The 18,361-nt window shown below is 43.4% G+C and overlaps 1 protein-coding gene across 2 annotated transcripts in view; it reads left to right on the top strand.

The window, feature by feature from the left end:
• LOC149984770 (mdm2-binding protein-like) overlaps positions 1–12,205 on the top strand; it is a 63,277-nt gene extending 51,072 nt beyond the window's left edge. The window contains exons 19-22 of one of the 2 annotated variants that reach the window (XM_090186180.1): positions 6,424–6,700; positions 7,888–8,001; positions 11,210–11,275; positions 11,436–12,205. In XM_090186180.1, coding sequence (XP_090042306.1) covers positions 6,424–6,700; positions 7,888–8,001; positions 11,210–11,275; positions 11,436–11,471 — 493 coding nt within the window. In that variant the 3' untranslated portion in view covers positions 11,472–12,205. Of the gene's footprint in view, positions 1–6,183; positions 6,271–6,423; positions 6,701–7,887; positions 8,002–11,209; positions 11,276–11,435 lie in introns of those variants that run through there. The other variant, XM_090186185.1, reaches the window with a different exon arrangement.
• Positions 12,206–18,361: the final 6,156 nt, after the last annotated feature.

Here is an 18,361-nt window from a genome sequence, read left to right on the forward strand (position 1 = left end):
TGTTCTCTTTGACCAGAAACAGCAGGGTTTCTCTGTTCTCTTTGACCAGAAACAGCAGGGTTTCTCTGTTCTCTTTGATCAGAAACAACAGGATTTCTCTGTTCTCTTTGACCAGAAACAACAGGATTTCTCTGTTCTCTTTGACCAGAAACAGCAGGGTTTCTCTGTTCTCTTTGACCAGAAACAACAGGATTTCTCTGTTCCCTTTGATCAGAAACAGCAGGGTTTCTCTGTTCTCTTTGACCAGAAACAGCAGGGTTTCTCTGTTCTCTTTGATCAGAAACAACAGGATTTCTCTGTTCTCTTTGACCAGAAACAACAGGATTTCTCTGTTCTCTTTGATCAGAAACAGCAGGGGTTCTCTTTGATCAGAAACAACAGGATTTCTCTGTTCTCTTTGATCAGAAACAACAGGGTTTCTCTGTTCTCTTTGACCAGAAACAACAGGGTTTCTCTGTTCTCTTTGATCAGAAACAACAGGATTTCTCTGTTCTCTTTGACCAGAAACAGCAGGGTTTCTCTGTTCTCTTTGACCAGAAACAGCAGGGTTTCTCTGTTCTCTTTGATCAGAAACAACAGGATTTCTCTGTTCTCTTTGACCAGAAACAGCAGGGTTTCTCTGTTCTCTTTGACCAGAAACAACAGGGTTTCTCTGTTCTCTTTGATCAGAAACAACAGGATTTCTCTGTTCTCTTTGACCAGAAACAGCAGGGTTTCTCTGTTCTCTTTGACCAGAAACAGCAGGGTTTCTCTGTTCTCTTTGATCAGAAACAGCAGGGTTTCTCTGTTCTCTTTGATCAGAAACAACAGGATTTCTCTGTTCTCTTTGACCAGAAACAGCAGGGTTTCTCTGTTCTCTTTAATCAGAAACAACAGGATTTCTCTGTTCTCTTTGACCAGAAACAGCAGGGTTTCTCTGTTCTCTTTGATCAGAAACAACAGGATTTCTCTGTTCCCTTTAATCAGAAACAACAGGATTTATCTGTTCTCTTTGATCAGAAACAACAGGATTTCTCTGTTCTCTTTGACCAGAAACAACAGGATTTCTCTGTTCTCTTTGACCAGAAACAACAGGGTTTCTCTGTTCTCTTTGACCAGAAACAACAGGGTTTCTCTGTTCTCTTTGATCAGAAACAGCAGGGTTTCTCTGTTATCTTTGATCAGAAACAGCAGGATTTCTATGTTCTCTTTGACCAGAAACAGCAGGGTTTCTCTGTTCTCTTTGATCAGAAACAACAGGATTTCTCTGTTCCCTTTAATCAGAAACAACAGGATTTATCTGTTCTCTTTGATCAGAAACAACAGGATTTCTCTGTTCTCTTTGACCAGAAACAACAGGATTTCTCTGTTCTCTTTGACCAGAAACAACAGGGTTTCTCTGTTCTCTTTGATCAGAAACAGCAGGATTTCTCTTCTTCTTTCTAGGCTCATCAATGTTTTATCTTGGTTGTTGTTTCCATGCCCCCTGGGTTAACACCAGTCATTCAGTCATGTTCATCTATAGATTAGTCCCTAGAGAGGCGCTGTCAGATCTGGGGACATCAGGATTATTTCTCATATGGGTTTCAGCCTAACAGTAGTTAACATCAAGCTGAAATGGGTTTCAGCCTAACAGTAGTTAACATCAAGCTGAAATGGGTTTCAACCTAACAGTAGTTAACATCAAGCTGAAATGGGTTTCAACCTAACAGTAGTTAACATCAAGCTGAAATGGGTTTCAACCTAACAGTAGTTAACATCAAGCTGAAATGGGTTTCAACCTAACAGTAGTTAACATCAAGCTGAAACGGGTTTCAGCCTAACAGTAGTTAACATCAAGCTGAAATGGGTTTCAACCTAACAGTAGTTAACATCAAGCTGAAATGGGTTTCAACCTAACAGTAGTTAACATCAAGCTGAAATGGGTTTCAACCTAACAGTAGTTAACATCAAGCTGAAATGGGTTTCAACCTAACAGTAGTTAACATCAAGCTGAAATGGGTTTCAACCTAACAGTAGTTAACATCAAGCTGAAATGGGTTTCAACCTAACAGTAGTTAACATCAAGCTGAAATGGGTTTCAACCTAACAGTAGTTAACATCAAGCTGAAACGGGTTTCAGCCTAACAGTAGTTAACATCAAGCTGAAATGGGTTTCAACCTAACAGTAGTTAACATCAAGCTGAAATGGGTTTCAACCTAACAGTAGTTAACATCAAGCTGAAATGGGTTTCAACCTAACAGTAGTTAACATCAAGCTGAAATGTGTTTCAACCTAACAGTAGTTAACATCAAGCTGAAATGGGTTTCAACCTAACAGTAGTTAACATCAAGCTGAAATGGGTTTCAACCTAACTGTAGTTAACATCAAGCTGAAATGGGTTTCAACCTAACAGTAGTTAACATCAAGCTGAAATGTGTTTCAACCTAACAGTAGTTAACATCAAGCTGAAATGGGTTTCAACCTAACAGTAGTTAACATCAAGCTGAAATGTGTTTCAACCTAACAGTAGTTAACATCAAGCTGAAATGGGTTTCAACCTAACAGTAGTTAACATCAAGCTGAAATGGGTTTCAACCTAACAGTAGTTAACATCAAGCTGAAATGGGTTTCAACCTAACAGTAGTTAACATCAAGCTGAAATGGGTTTCAACCTAACAGTAGTTAACATCAAGCTGAAATGGGTTTCAACCTAACAGTAGTTAACATCAAGCTGAAATGGGTTTCAACCTAACAGTAGTTAACATCAAGCTGAAATGGGTTTCAACCTAACAGTAGTTAACATCAAGCTGAAATGGGTTTCAACCTAACAGTAGTTAACATCAAGCTGAAATGGGTTTCAACCTAACAGTAGTTAACATCAAGCTGAAATGGGTTTCAACCTAACAGTAGTTAACATCAAGCTGAAATGGGTTTCAACCTAACAGTAGTTAACATCAAGCTGAAATGGGTTCCAACCTAACAGTAGTTAACATCAAGCTGAAATGGGTTTCAACCTAACAGTAGTTAACATCAAGCTGAAATGGGTTTCAACCTAACAGTAGTTAACATCAAGCTGAAATGGGTTTCAACCTAACACTAGTTAACATCAAGCTGAAATGGGTTTCAGCCTAACAGTAGTTAACATCAAGCTGAAATGGGTTTCGCCTAACAGTAGTTAACATCAAGCTGAAATGGGTTTCAACCTAACAGTAGTTAACATCAAGCTGAAATGGGTTTCAACCTAACAGTAGTTAACATCAAGCTGAAATGGGTTTCAACCTAACAGTAGTTAACATCAAGCTGAAATGGGTTTCAACCTAACAGTAGTTAACATCAAGCTGAAATGGGTTTCAACCTAACAGTAGTTAACATCAAGCTGAAATGGGTTTCAACCTAACAGTAGTTAACATCAAGCTGAAATGGGTTTTGCCTAACAGTAGTTAACATCAAGCTGAAATGGGTTTCAACCTAACAGTAGTTAACATCAAGCTGAAATGGGTTTCAGCCTAACAGTAGTTAACATCAAGCTGAAACGGGTTTCAGCCTAACAGTAGTTAACATCAAGCTGAAATGGGTTTCAACCTAACAGTAGTTAACATCAAGCTGAAATGGGTTTCAACCTAACAGTAGTTAACATCAAGCTGAAATGGGTTTCAACCTAACAGTAGTTAACATCAAGCTGAAATGGGTTTCAACCTAACAGTAGTTAACATCAAGCTGAAATGGGTTTCAACCTAACAGTAGTTAACATCAAGCTGAAATGGGTTTCAACCTAACAGTAGTTAACATCAAGCTGAAATGGGTTTCACCTAACAGTAGTTAACATCAAGCTGAAATGGGTTTCAACCTAACTGTAGTTAACATCAAGCTGAAATGGGTTTCAACCTAACACTAGTTAACATCAAGCTGAAATGGGTTTCAGCCTAACAGTAGTTAACATCAAGCAGTGTTGGTGACACATCTGATAGTTGTAGAAAAGAAAATGCTGTTTCCGGGTTCTGAGGTATTCAGATGTGTTTGAAGTTTTCCCCCTTGAAAACTTCTCGCTCTCTCTCTCTCACGCACACACACACCCACACACCCGCACACACACACACACGGACTGACGGAGGTAGGGAGAGATAGTTCCCCTCTGCAGTTACTGTTCTTTACGGACTGTTAATAGTTTATCGTGACTCTCTGCAGCAAATTCCATTGCTGACTCTTACAGGAGTAATCCCAAATGGCACCCTATTCCCTATGTAGTGCACTACTTTTGACCAGGGCCTACAGGGTAGAAGTACTGCGCTAAATAGGAAATAGGGTGCTATTTAGGTTGCGGAAGCCGCATAGTCTGCGGTCAGCATATCGTCTTTCAAAGTGGAACTGAATGTTAATTATTCACACATTGATACCCTTTATATGTCGTTTTATGTGAGGTGGGGTTTTATTCCTCAGGAGATATAAATGAGGATGTGACCAGCAGATATAAATTATGGTTTTATTCCTCAGGTGATATACATGATGGTTTTATTCCTCAGGTGATATAAATGATGGTTTTATTACTCAGGTGATGTGACCAGTAGATATAAATGATGGTTTTATTCCTCAGGTGATGTGACCAGTAGATATAAATGATGGTTTTATTCCTCAGGTGATGTGACCAGTAGATATAAATGATGGTTTTATTCCTCAGGTAATGTGACCAGTAGATATAAATGATGGTTTTATTCCTCAGGTGATGTGACCAGTAGATATAAATGATGGTTTTATTCCTCAGGTGATATAAATGATGGTTTTATTCCTCAGGTGATGTGACCAGTAGATATAAATGATGGTTTTATCCTCAGGTGATATACATGATGGTTTTATTCCTCAGGTGATATAAATTATGGTTTTATTCCTCAGGTGATGTGACCAGTAGATATAAATGATGGTTTTATTACCCAGGTGATATAAATGATGGTTTTATTCCTCAGGTGATATAAATTATGGTTTTATTCCTCAGGTGATGTGACCAGTAGATATAAATGATGGTTTTATTACTCAGGTGATGTGACCAGTAGATATAAATGATGGTTTTATTACTCAGGTGATATAAATGATGGTTTTATTCCTCAGGTGATATACATGATGGTTTTATTCCTCAGGTGATATAAATGATGGTTTTATCCTCAGGTGATGTGACCAGTAGATATAAATGATGGTTTTATTCCTCAGGTGATGTGACCAGTAGATATAAATGATGGTTTTATTCCTCAGGTGATGTGACCAGTAGATATAAATGATGGTTTTATTACTCAGGTGATATAAATGATGGTTTTATTACTCAGGTGATATAAATGATGGTTTTATTCCTCAGGTGATGTGACCAGTAGATATAAATGATGGTTTTATTACTCAGGTGATATAAATGATGGTTTTATTACCCAGGTGATATAAATGATGGTTTTATTACTCAGGTGATATAAATGATGGTTTTATTCCTCAGGTGATATAAATGATGGTTTTATTCCTCAGGTGATGTGACCAGTAGATATAAATGATGGTTTTATTCCTCAGGTGATGTGACCAGTAGATATAAATGATGGTTTTATTCCTCAGGTGATGTGACCAGCAGATATAAATTATGGTTTTATTCCTCAGGTGATGTGACCAGTAGATATAAATGATGGTTTTATTCCTCAGGTGATGTGACCAGTAGATATAAATGATGGTTTTATTCCTCAGGTGATGTGACCAGTAGATATAAATGATGGTTTTATTCCTCAGGTGATGTGACCAGTAGATATAAATGATGGTTTTATTCCTCAGGTGATGTGACCAGTAGATATAAATGATGGTTTTATTCCTCAGGTGATGTGACCAGTAGATATACATGATAGTTTTAGAACTAATAAAACACAGTGAATATCCACAGGGAATATCACGCGATGTAGCCTAGTAGGCTTAATGATGTAATATGACGTCAGCATGCAACAGGTCGATGCCTCTCTACATTACTTTCCAGATGATTGTCTTCAGGAGCCCTCTTGGCTACTATATCATTGCATAGAGATGAAATATGTTGTCTGTTGCAATGGAATTGAACCTTAATTGATTACGGTGACCGCTGAGGTCATTAGTAGAGTAGATTCAACAGATTTCTGGCAGAGATAGTGACACCACTTTGTCAAAAAAGTATTCTGTGTGTGTGCGCGTGTCTGTGTGTGTTTAACTGTCTGTGTGTCTGTGTTGTTCAGGCTGGCCAAGTCGGAGAGCAGTGATTCGCTGGGCACTGTGTGTGTTTAACTGTCTGTGTGTGTATAACTGTCTGTGTGTCTGTGTTGTTCAGGCTGGCCAAGACGGAGAGCAGTGAGTCCCTGGGCTCTGTGTGTGTTTAACTGTCTGTGTGTCTGTGTTGTTCAGGCTGGCCAAGTCGGAGAGCAGTGATTCCCTGGGCACTGTGTGTGTTTAACTGTCTGTGTGTCTGTGTTGTTCAGGCTGGCCAAGTCGGAGAGCAGTGAGTCCCTGGGCTCTGTGTGCAGTGGCAGCAGTGGAACTGATACCCACCCAGCTGTGAGAGGCTTGAGACCGCAGAAAACCAGGTCTCAGTCCTCCTCCTCCTCTGTCTCAGCCCTAAGAATGGGCCCCCGGGGGCCAGAGAAGCACCACCCTGACCCCCAAAACAGCCACAGAGCCCCCCAGGGACACAGACAGGGACAGGGACAGGCAGAGGACAAGGCCAGCAAGGAGTCTCGCTCCCAGAAACATGCCCGGGTAAGAGGTTATTGTATCTGTTGGGGAAATATTTCTGTGTTGTACAGCATGTAGATATTCACATAGAGTATTTATCTCTATAGACAGACACACAACATCTAGAGACATAGTCTTCCATTAGGTTATGCTGTACTATATTGCCATATTGTAGCCCTCCACTAGTTAACTAGGACATGATGACGCTGTTGCAGATCTCTTAACGACAGCGGTACATTCCCTTCTGTCCTACCATTATCCACAATGTTAAGATCTGTGAGGGGCCTCCTGAGTGGTGCAGCGGTCTAAGGCACTGCATTGCAGTGCCACAGCCGGCCTTCACCCGGGAGACTTATGAGGCGGTCGCACAATTGGCCCAGCGTCGTCCGGGTTAGGGGAAGTTTTGGCCGACCGGGCGATATCCTTGTCCCATCGCGCTCTAGCGACTCCTTGTGGCGGGCCGGGCGCCTTCAAGCTGGCGGCCGGGCGCCTTCAAGCTGGCATCCGGTCGCCAATTGTACGGTGTTTCCTCTGACACATTGGTGCGTCTGGCTTCCGGGTTAAGTGGGCATTGTGTTTAGAAGCAGTGCGGCTTGGTTGGGTCGTGTTTCGGAGGACGCACGGCTCTCTGCCTTCGCCTCTCCCGAGTCCGTAGGGGAGTTGCAGCGATGAGACAACACTGTAACTACCAGTTGGAGAGAAAATGGGGGAAAAGTACAACAAATAAATACATTTTCAAAATATCCTTGAGATAAGTTTTAGTTTCAAGGAACAAGACGTTGAGCTCTTCTGAATACTACGCAAACCCAAGCTTATCAACCACAACAAGAACAACGTGGCCCTGTGGAGAAAAATACAGGTTTATTTAGAGAAATACAGGTTTATTTAGAGAAACATAGGTTTATTTCGAGCAGGAATGGGCAACTGGCGGCCCCCCCCCCCTCCCCCTCCTTTAGCCTTTTCTAGGCCCGGGGGGGGGGGGGGGTTGCTAAAACGTTTTGCTTCAAGGTGGGGGTATGGATGTGGGTACACAGACCCGCGAGCCACTGCGGCCCCCCATGATAAATTCCTATTTTGGTAGCCCTCACCCCCATCAAAGTTGCCCATCCCTGAAGTAGAGAAATGTCAGTGATTCCCATTGACACACACACGTTTTATTTATTTAACCTTCAGAACAGCATGCAGAGTGTTTTCTGTTGTTTCTGTTCCAGATGCTAGAAGAGGTTGTGGCGAAGACGCTGAAGCATCATGGGATCACCAGAGAACACAAGAATCTTGCCGCCTGCGGTCAAAGACTGTTTGAAATCTCCAAATTCTATCTGAAGGTTCCTCTCCTTTTTTCCCCATTCTTTGAATTTGACATTTAGCAGAAGTCCCTTGGCCCCTAGAAGTCCCTTGGCCCCTCTTTGGAAAAGTTTTCAATGACAGAATGACAACTAAGACCGTAAGACAGATTGTTAGACAGATTGTCTTGTATTGCCTTGTCCTGAGCTTTTAATTTGCCCTGTTCAACTATGTTAAATAAGATAGATAAGCTGGCTGTCTGACCTGACTATAGCATCTGACTGTTACAGTATCACCCCAGAGACTATAGAGAGATAAGCTGACTGTTACATCATCACCCCAGAGACTATAGAGAGATAAGTTGACTGTTACATCATCACCCCAGAGACTATAGAGAGATAAGCTGACTGTTACATCATCACCCCAGAGACTATAGAGAGATAAGCTGGCTGTCTGACCTGACTATAGCAGCTGACTGTTACATCATCACCCCAGAGACTATAGAGAGATAAGTTGGCTGTTACATCATCACCCCAGAGACTATAGAGAGATAAGCTGACTGTTACATCATCACCCCAGTGACTATAGAGAGATAAACGGACTGTTACATCATCACCCCAGAGACTATAGAGAGATAAGCTGACTTACATCATCACCCCAGAGACTATAGAGAGATAAGCTGACTGTTACATCATCACCCCAGAGACTATAGAGAGATAAGATGACTGTTACATCATCACCCCAGAGACTATAGAGAGATAAACCTGGCTGTCTGACCTGACTATAGCAGCTGACTGTTACATCATCACCCCAGAGACTATAGAGAGATAGGCTGACTTACATCATCACCCCAGAGACTATAGAGAGATAAGCTGACTGTTACATCATCACCCCAGAGACTATAGAGAGATAAGCTGACTGTTACATCATCACCCCAGAGACTATAGAGAGATAAGCTGACTGTCTGACCTGACTATAGCAGCTGACTGTTACATCATCACCCCAGAGACTATAGAGAGATAAGCTGACTTACATCATCACCCCAGAGACTATAGAGAGAGATAAGCTGACTGTTACATCATCACCCCAGAGACTATAGAGAGATAAGCTGACTGTTACATTATCACCCCAGAGACTATAGAGAGATAAGCTGACTGTTACATCATCACCCCAGAGACTATAGAGAGATAAGCTGACTGTTACATCATCACCCCAGAGACTATAGAGAGATAAGATGACTGTTACATCATCACCCCAGAGACTATAGAGAGATAAGCTGACTGTCTGACCTGACTATAGCAGCTGACTGTTACATCATCACCCCAGAGACTATAGAGAGATAAGCTGACTTACATCATCACCCCAGAGACTATAGAGAGATAAACTGTCTGTCTGACCTGACTATAGCAGCTGACTGTTACATCATCACCCCAGAGACTATAGAGAGATAAGCTGACTGTTACATCATCACCCCAGAGACTATAGAGAGATAAGCTGACTGTTACATCATCACCCCAGAGACTATAGAGAGATAAGCTGACTGTTACATCATCACCCCAGAGACTATAGAGAGATAAACTGGCTGTCTGACCTGACTATAGCAGCTGACTGTTACATCATCACCCCAGAGACTATAGAGAGATAAGCTGACTTACATCATCACCCCAGAGACTATAGAGAGATAAGCTGACTGTCTGACCTGACTATAGCAGCTGACTGTTACATCATCACCCCAGAGACTATAGAGAGATAAACTGGCTGTCTGACCTGACTATAGCAGCTGACTGTTACATCATCACCCCAGAGACTATAGAGAGATAAGCTGACTTACATCATCACCCCAGAGACTATAGAGAGATAAGCTGACTGTCTGACCTGACTATAGCAGCTGACTGTTACATCATCACCCCAGAGACTATAGAGAGATAAGCTGACTTACATCATCACCCCAGAGACTATAGAGAGATAAACTGACTGTTACATCATCACCCCAGAGACTATAGAGAGATAAGCTGACTGTTACATCATCACCCCAGAGACTATAGAGAGATAAGCTGACTGTTACATCATCACCCCAGAGACTATAGAGAGATAAGCTGACTGTTACATCATCACCCCAGAGACTATAGAGAGATAAGCTGACTGTTACATCATCACCCCAGAGACTATAGAGAGATAAGATGACTGTTACATCATCACCCCAGAGACTATAGAGAGAAGCTGACTGTTACATCATCACCCCAGAGACTATAGAGAGATAAGCTGACTGTTACATCATCACCCCAGAGACTATAGAGAGATAAGCTGACTGTTACATCATCACCCCAGAGACTATAGAGAGATAAGCTGACTGTTACATCATCACCCCAGAGACTATAGAGAGATAAGCTGACTGTTACATCATCACCCCAGAGACTATAGAGAGATAAACTGGCTGTCTGACCTGACTATAGCAGCTGACTGTTACATCATCACCCCAGAGACTATAGAGAGATAAGCTGACTTACATCATCACCCCAGAGACTATAGAGAGATAAGCTGACTGTCTGACCTGACTATAGCAGCTGACTGTTACATCATCACCCCAGAGACTATAGAGAGATAAGCTGACTTACATCATCACCCCAGAGACTATAGAGAGATAAACTGACTGTTACATCATCACCCCAGAGACTATAGAGAGATAAGCTGACTGTTACATCATCACCCCAGAGACTATAGAGAGATAAGCTGACTGTTACATCATCACCCCAGAGACTATAGAGAGATAAGCTGACTGTTACATCATCACCCCAGAGACTATAGAGAGATAAGATGACTGTTACATCATCACCCCAGAGACTATAGAGAGAAGCTGACTGTTACATCATCACCCCAGAGACTATAGAGAGATAAGCTGACTGTTACATCATCACCCCAGAGACTATAGAGAGATAAGCTGACTGTTACATCATCACCCCAGAGACTATAGAGAGATAAGCTGACTGTTACATCATCACCCCAGAGACTATAGAGAGATAAGCTGACTGTTACATCATCACCCCAGAGACTATAGAGAGATAAACTGGCTGTCTGACCTGACTATAGCAGCTGACTGTTACATCATCACCCCAGAGACTATAGAGAGATAAGATGACTGTTACATCATCACCCCAGAGACTATAGAGAGATAAGCTGACTGTTACATCATCACCCCAGAGACTATAGAGACATAAGCTGGCATCACAATGTATTCCTTTTCTCCAAAAGGATCTGAAGACGTCCAGGGGCCTTCATGAGGAAATGATGAAAGCAGCCAGCAGCAATGCCAAGCAGGTAACCTGTCAACCATTTATTACATATTTTACCTTCCCCTTACGAAGGTGAACTTTGAACCATGTTCTTCAGAAGTCGAGGGGTGTTCAGGTTAGAAATTGTTCATGAAGAGTTTGTAAATTGTAAACATACCCATGTGTTTTTATTGGTTGTATTGCAGGTCATCGACTGGGTCACGGAGCGGGCCTCTAAGTGACGAGAGAACGATCCCTAGTGGTTTTCGACTGGTTTTATCGTCACGGCAAACCGCAACCATCAGTGGAATGTACTTTCACCACAGGAAACATCAGTACAGTCTGTCAGGAGGTGAACGTGTGATTAGCATGTTTGTTTGTGTCTTAAGAACCTCAGTGACTGTCAGTTGCCAGGCAGCCATTCATTGTTAATCCATTGTTTGTTTATGTCTTAAGAACTTCAGTGACTGTCAGTTGCCAGGCAGCCATTCATTGTAATTACATTGTTTGTTTGTGTCTTAAGAACCTCAGTGACTGTCAGTTGCCAGGCAGCCATTCATTGTAATTACATTGTTTGTTTATGTCTTAAGAACTTCAGTGACTGTCAGTTGCCAGGCAGCCATTCATTGTAATTACATTGTTTGTTTATGTCTTTAGAACTTCAGTGACTGTCAGTTGCCAGGCAGCCATTCATTGTAATTACATTGTTTGTTTATGTCTTTAGAACTTCAGTGACTGTCAGTTGCCAGGCAGCCATTCATTGTAATTCCATTGTTTGTTTAAATGAGTTCTCTCTTATGTTGTTTTAATAGGAAATTCCACAAACTGGGAGGTTTGTCTTTTAGATGTGTTCACATGGTTTATTTAACATGTATGTCTCTGTTTGTTGTAAAGCATTGGTAGAATTGTAGATATCACTATTTCTTTTAGTTGTGCCATCAATTTGATGAAATATAATAAAATGTGTTTTGTGATCTTTGTGCGTACTACGACTGTTCTGTGCAGTACAACACTGTCAGTTTCTAGTGACGTAACATTAGTCTATCTCGGTTCACAGTAGGAACAAATGCAACGCCAACAGAGAATGTCACTTTCTCTCACACATATGAACAAAACAATGCTTTCTCTATACCCCCCTCGGTCCTCACTATTCTATACCCCCCTCGGTCCTCACTACTCTATACCCCCCTCGGTCCTCACTATTCTATACCCCCCTCGGTCCTCACTATTCTATACCCCCCTCGGTCCTCACTATTCTATACCCCCCTCGGTCCTCACTATTCTATACCCCCCTCGGTCCTCACTATTCTATACCCCCCTCGGTCCTCACTATTCTATACCCCCCTCAGTCCTCACTATTCTATACCCCCCTCAGTCCTCACTATTCTATACCCCCCTCAGTCCTCACTATTCTATACCACCCCTCAGTCCTTACTATTCTATACCCCCCCCAGTCCTCACTATTCTATATCCCCCTCAGTCCTTACTATTCTATACTCCCCCTCAGTCCCCACTATTCTATAACCCCCTCAGTCCTCACTATTCTATACCTCACTCAGTCCTCACTATTCTATACTCCCCCTCAGTCCTCATTACTCTATAACCCCCTCAGTCCTCACTATTCTATACCCCCCTCAGTCCTCATTACTCTATACCCCCCTCAGTCCTCACTACTCTACACCCCCCTCAGTCCTCATTACTCTATACCCCCCCCCCAGTCCTCACTATTCTATACCCCCCTCAGTCCTCACTACTATATATCCCCCTCAGTCCTCACTAGTGTACCCCCCTCAGTCCTCACTAGTCTAAACCCCCCTCAGTCCTCACTATTCTATACCCCCCTCAGTCCTCATTACTCTATACCCCCCCTCAGTCCTCACTATTCTATACCCCCCTCAGTCCTCACTACTCTATACCCCCCTCGGTCCTCACTATTCTATACCCCCCTCAGTCCTCACTACTCTACACCCCCCTCAGTCCCCACTATTCTATACCCCCCTCAGTCCTCACTATTCTATACCCCCCTCAGTCCTCACTACTCTATACCCCCTTCAGTCCTCACTATTCTATACCCCCCTCAGTCCTGACTACTCTATACCCCCCTCAGTCCTCACTACTCTATACCCCTCTTAGTCCTTACTACTCTATACCACCCCACTTAGTCCTTACTACTCTATACCACCCCACTTAGTCCTTACTACTCTATACCACCCCCCTTAGTCCTCACTACTCTATACCACCCCCCTTAGTCCTCACTACTCTATACCACCCCCCTTAGTCCTCACTACTCTATACCCCCCTTAGTCCTCACTACTCTATACCACCCCCCTTAGTCCTCACTACTCTATACCACCCCCCTTAGTCCTCACTACTCTATACCCCCCATAGTCCTCACTACTCTATACCCCCATAGTCCTCATTACTCTATACCACCCCCTTAGTCCTCACTACTATATACCACCCACCCTTAGTCCTCACTACTCTATACCCCCTCAGTCCTCACTATTCTATACCACCCCCCTTAGTCCTCACTACTCTATACCACCCCCTTAGTCCTCACTACTCTATACCACCCCCCTTAGTCCTCACTACTCTATACCCCCCTCAGTCCTCACTATTCTATACCACCCTCAGTCCTCACTACTCTATACCCCCCTCAGTCCTCACTACTCTATACCCCCCTTAGTCCTCACTACTATATACCACCCTCGGTCCTCAGTACTCTATACCCCCCTCAGTCCTCACTACTCTATACCACCCCCCTTAGTCCTCACTACTCTATACTACCCCCCTTAGTCCTCACTACTCTATACCACCCCCTTAGTCCTCACTACTCTATACCACCCCCCTTAGTCCTCACTACTCTATACCCCCCTTAGTCCTCACTACTCTATACCACCCCCCTTAGTCCTCACTACTCTATACCACCCCCCTTAGTCCTCACTACTCTATACCCCCCATAGTCCTCACTACTCTATACCCCCATAGTCCTCATTACTCTATACCACCCCCTTAGTCCTCACTACTATATACCACCCACCCTTAGTCCTCACTACTCTATACCACCCCCCTTAGTCCTCACTACTCTATACCACCCCCCTTAGTCCTCACTACTCTATACCACCCCCTTAGTCCTCACTACTCTATACCACCCACCCTTAGTCCTCACTACTCTATACCCCCTCAGTCCTCACTACTCTATACCACCCCCCTTAGTCCTCACTAATCTACACCACCCCCCTCAGTCCTCACTACTCTATACCCCCTCAGTCCTCACTATTCTATACCACCCCCCTTAGTCCTCACTACTCTATACCCCCCTCAGTCCTCACTATTCTATGCCACCCTCAGTCCTCACTACTCTATACCCCCCTCAGTCCTCACTACTCTATACCCCCCCTTAGTCCTCACTACTATATACCACCCTCGGTCCTCAGTACTCTATACCCCCTCAGTCCTCACTACTCTATACCCCCTTCAGTCCTCACTATTCTATACCCCCCTCAGTCCTGACTACTCTATACCCCCCTCAGTCCTCACTACTCTATACCCCCTTAGTCCTTACTACTCTATACCACCCCCCTTAGTCCTCACTACTCTATACCACCCCCCTTAGTCCTCACTACTCTATACCACCCCCCTTAGTCCTCACTACTCTATACCACCCCCTTAGTCCTCACTACTCTATACCACCCACCCTTAGTCCTCACTACTCTATACCCCCTCAGTCCTCACTACTCTATACCACCCCCCTTAGTCCTCACTAATCTACACCACCCCCCTCAGTCCTCACTACTCTATACCCCCTCAGTCCTCACTATTCTATACCACCCCCCTTAGTCCTCACTACTCTATACCCCCCTCAGTCCTCACTATTCTATGCCACCCTCAGTCCTCACTACTCTATACCCCCCTCAGTCCTCACTACTCTATACCCCCCCTTAGTCCTCACTACTATATACCACCCTCGGTCCTCAGTACTCTATACCCCCTCAGTCCTCACTACTCTATACCCCCTTCAGTCCTCACTATTCTATACCCCCCTCAGTCCTGACTACTCTATACCCCCCTCAGTCCTCACTACTCTATACCCCCTTAGTCCTTACTACTCTATACCACCCCCCTTAGTCCTCACTACTCTATACCACCCCCCTTAGTCCTCACTACTCTATACCCCCCATAGTCCTCACTACTCTATACCCCCATAGTCCTCACTACTCTATACCACCCCCTTAGTCCTCACTACTCTATACCACCCCCTTAGTCCTCACTACTATATACCACCCACCCTCAGTCCTCACTACTCTATACCCCCATAGTCCTCACTACTCTATACCCCCATAGTCCTCACTACACTATACCACCCCCTTAGTCCTCACTACTCTATACCCCCCATAGTCCTCACTACTCTATACCACCCCCTCAGTCCTCACTACTATATACCACCCACCCTTAGTCTTCACTACTCTATACCCCCTCAGTCCTCACTACTCTATACCACCCCCGTTAGTCCTCACTACTCTATACCCCCCATAGTCCTCACTACTCTATACCACCCCCTTAGTCCTCACTACTCTATACCACCCCCCTTAGTCCTCACTACTCTATACCCCCCTCAGTCCTCACTATTCTATACCACCCTCAGTCCTCACTACTCTATACCCCCCTCAGTCCTCACTACTCTATACCCCCCTTAGTCCTCACTACTATATACCCCCCTCAGTCCTCACTACTCTATACCACCCCCCTTAGTCCTCACTACTCTATACCACCCCCCTTAGTCCTCATTACTCTATACCACCCCCTTAGTCCTCACTACTATATACCACCCCCCTTAGTCCTCACTACTCTATACCCCCCATAATCCTCACTACTCTATACCACCCCCTTAGTCCTCACTACTATATACCACCCACCCTCAGTCCTCACTACTCTATACCCCCTCAGTCCTCACTATTCTATACCACCCCCCTTAGTCCTCACTATTCTATACCACCCTCAGTCCTCACTACTCTATACCCCCCTCAGTCCTCACTACTATACACCACCCTCTGTCCTCAGTACTCTATACCCCCCCTCAGTCCTCACTACTCTATACCCCCCTTAGTCCTCACTACTATATACCACCCTCGGTCCTCAGTACTCTATACCCCCCTCAGTCCTCACTACTCTACACCCCCCTTAGTCCTCACTACTATATACCATCCTCGGTCCTCAGTACTCTATACCCCCCTAAGTCCTCTCCCTTGGCCAAGAGCATGAAAGAGGTGATGGGAATGAACTGGGGGTCGAGACGCTCCTCTCTCCCCTGGCCAAGAGCATGAAAGGGATGATGGGAATGAACTGGGGGTTGAGCCTCCGGTTAGCAACCTTGGGACCTGATACATTCTGAGGGGGCTTTGTTTTCTCCTCTGGCCTGGGTGCCAGTATGTTCCTGCTCTACTGCCAAACAACAGACAGGCATCCAGGCTAACAATGCTCCCCTATAGGTGCTCCACACACCCCATTGTGTTTGGTCTCATGATTCATCCCACCACAGGCCACCCAATTAGACTAAGGTAAGGGTTGGACTTAAACAACTATTTTGGGATAACTACCAAGCATTCTATTTTTAATGGTATAAATATAGCATCTTCAATATTTAGCTTGGTTAGGTCCTTATTGTAAAAGAGAACCTGTTCTCAATGACTTAAGGCAAAAAAACTATATAAGTAAATAGTACAGAATTACTGAGTTAGGTTGAGGTCTGTCCTCATTAGTGTAATTCAAAATCTGCTCCTTCTGTTAAGTCGTACTCAACAGAATCAGGACCAACCACCCTCAGTCATGATAGAGGAGAGTTGGAGTTATTCAATTAATTAGTGGAGGTGAAATCAGATCAGTAATTTGGACTCATGTAATAAAACAAGCAAGGAGAGTGAGCTTGTACTAACCGTAACCCTAAACCTAACCCTTAAACTTAACATAGCATTTTAACAAATTCAGGACATAAAAGTCCTGACTTTTCTAAATTGTTATTGTTTTCCTATCTTATCAGGACATTGTGGTGACTTGTCAGGACATTGTGGTGACTTGTCAGGACAGTGTGGTCCTGTTAAGGTAGGAAAAAATGTACACACCCATTTTGTTCTTCTATCCTCGTGGGGACCTACAATTGATTTCCATTCAAAATCCTACTTCCCCCTAATTCTAAACCTAACCATAATTCTAAACCTAAGCCTAATTCTAAACCTAACCCTAATTCTAAACCTAACCCTAATTCAACCCTAGTCCTAATTCTAACCTAACCCTTAAATTTAGCATAGCCTTTGTCCTCGTGCGGATGTGGGAAATGTCCTCATAAGGGACAATTGTCCTTGTTTTACTATCCTTGTGGGGACCTAAAATCCCCAAAAGTGCCCAGAAGAATCAACCCCCCCCCCCCCCCCCCCCCCACACACACACACACACACACACACACTTGCTTACACACACACTCACCGTACTCCTAGAAACGGACAGGCTGCTGGGACACGGAGACCTCAGGACATGACAAACGCCACACTAATTACTGATTTAATTTGGAAAGTCTCCAGCAGTTCTCTGATTTCTATAAATTGACATTCAGAAAGTCTATCAATGCCCTTTGTGTTAGATTAGATGGGCTGAATGATGGCTTCAAGCTGTGGACAGTGGCTCTGAACAGCTCTGACGCTGAACAACAGGTTGTGTGTGAGTGGCTTGGATGCCTGCTCCTTACTCAGTGGCATGTAAACCCCAATCAGGAGGTGTGTTGTGCTTCTTTGGTGAATTCTCTGCTGAGCCAATCATATACTAGTCTCTTATATTATAGTCTATTCTATTATACTCTAGTCTATTCTACTCTATTATATTATAGTCATATTATATTATAGTCTTCTATTCTACTCTATTATATTATAGTCTTCTATTATATTATAGTCATATTATAATATAGTCTTATAGTCTATTCTACTCTATTATAGTCATATTATATTATAGTCTTCTAGTCTATTCTACTATAGTCATATTATATTATAGTCTTCTATTCTACTCTATTATATTATAGTCTTCTATTCTACTCTATTATAGTCATTATAATATAGTCTTCTATTCTACTCTATTATAGTCATTA

Source organism: Oncorhynchus mykiss, chromosome 2, assembly GCF_057628025.1.
Source record: "Oncorhynchus mykiss isolate SJ-2025 chromosome 2, ASM5762802v1, whole genome shotgun sequence".
In the NCBI taxonomy this organism is placed as follows: domain Eukaryota; kingdom Metazoa; phylum Chordata; class Actinopteri; order Salmoniformes; family Salmonidae; genus Oncorhynchus; species Oncorhynchus mykiss.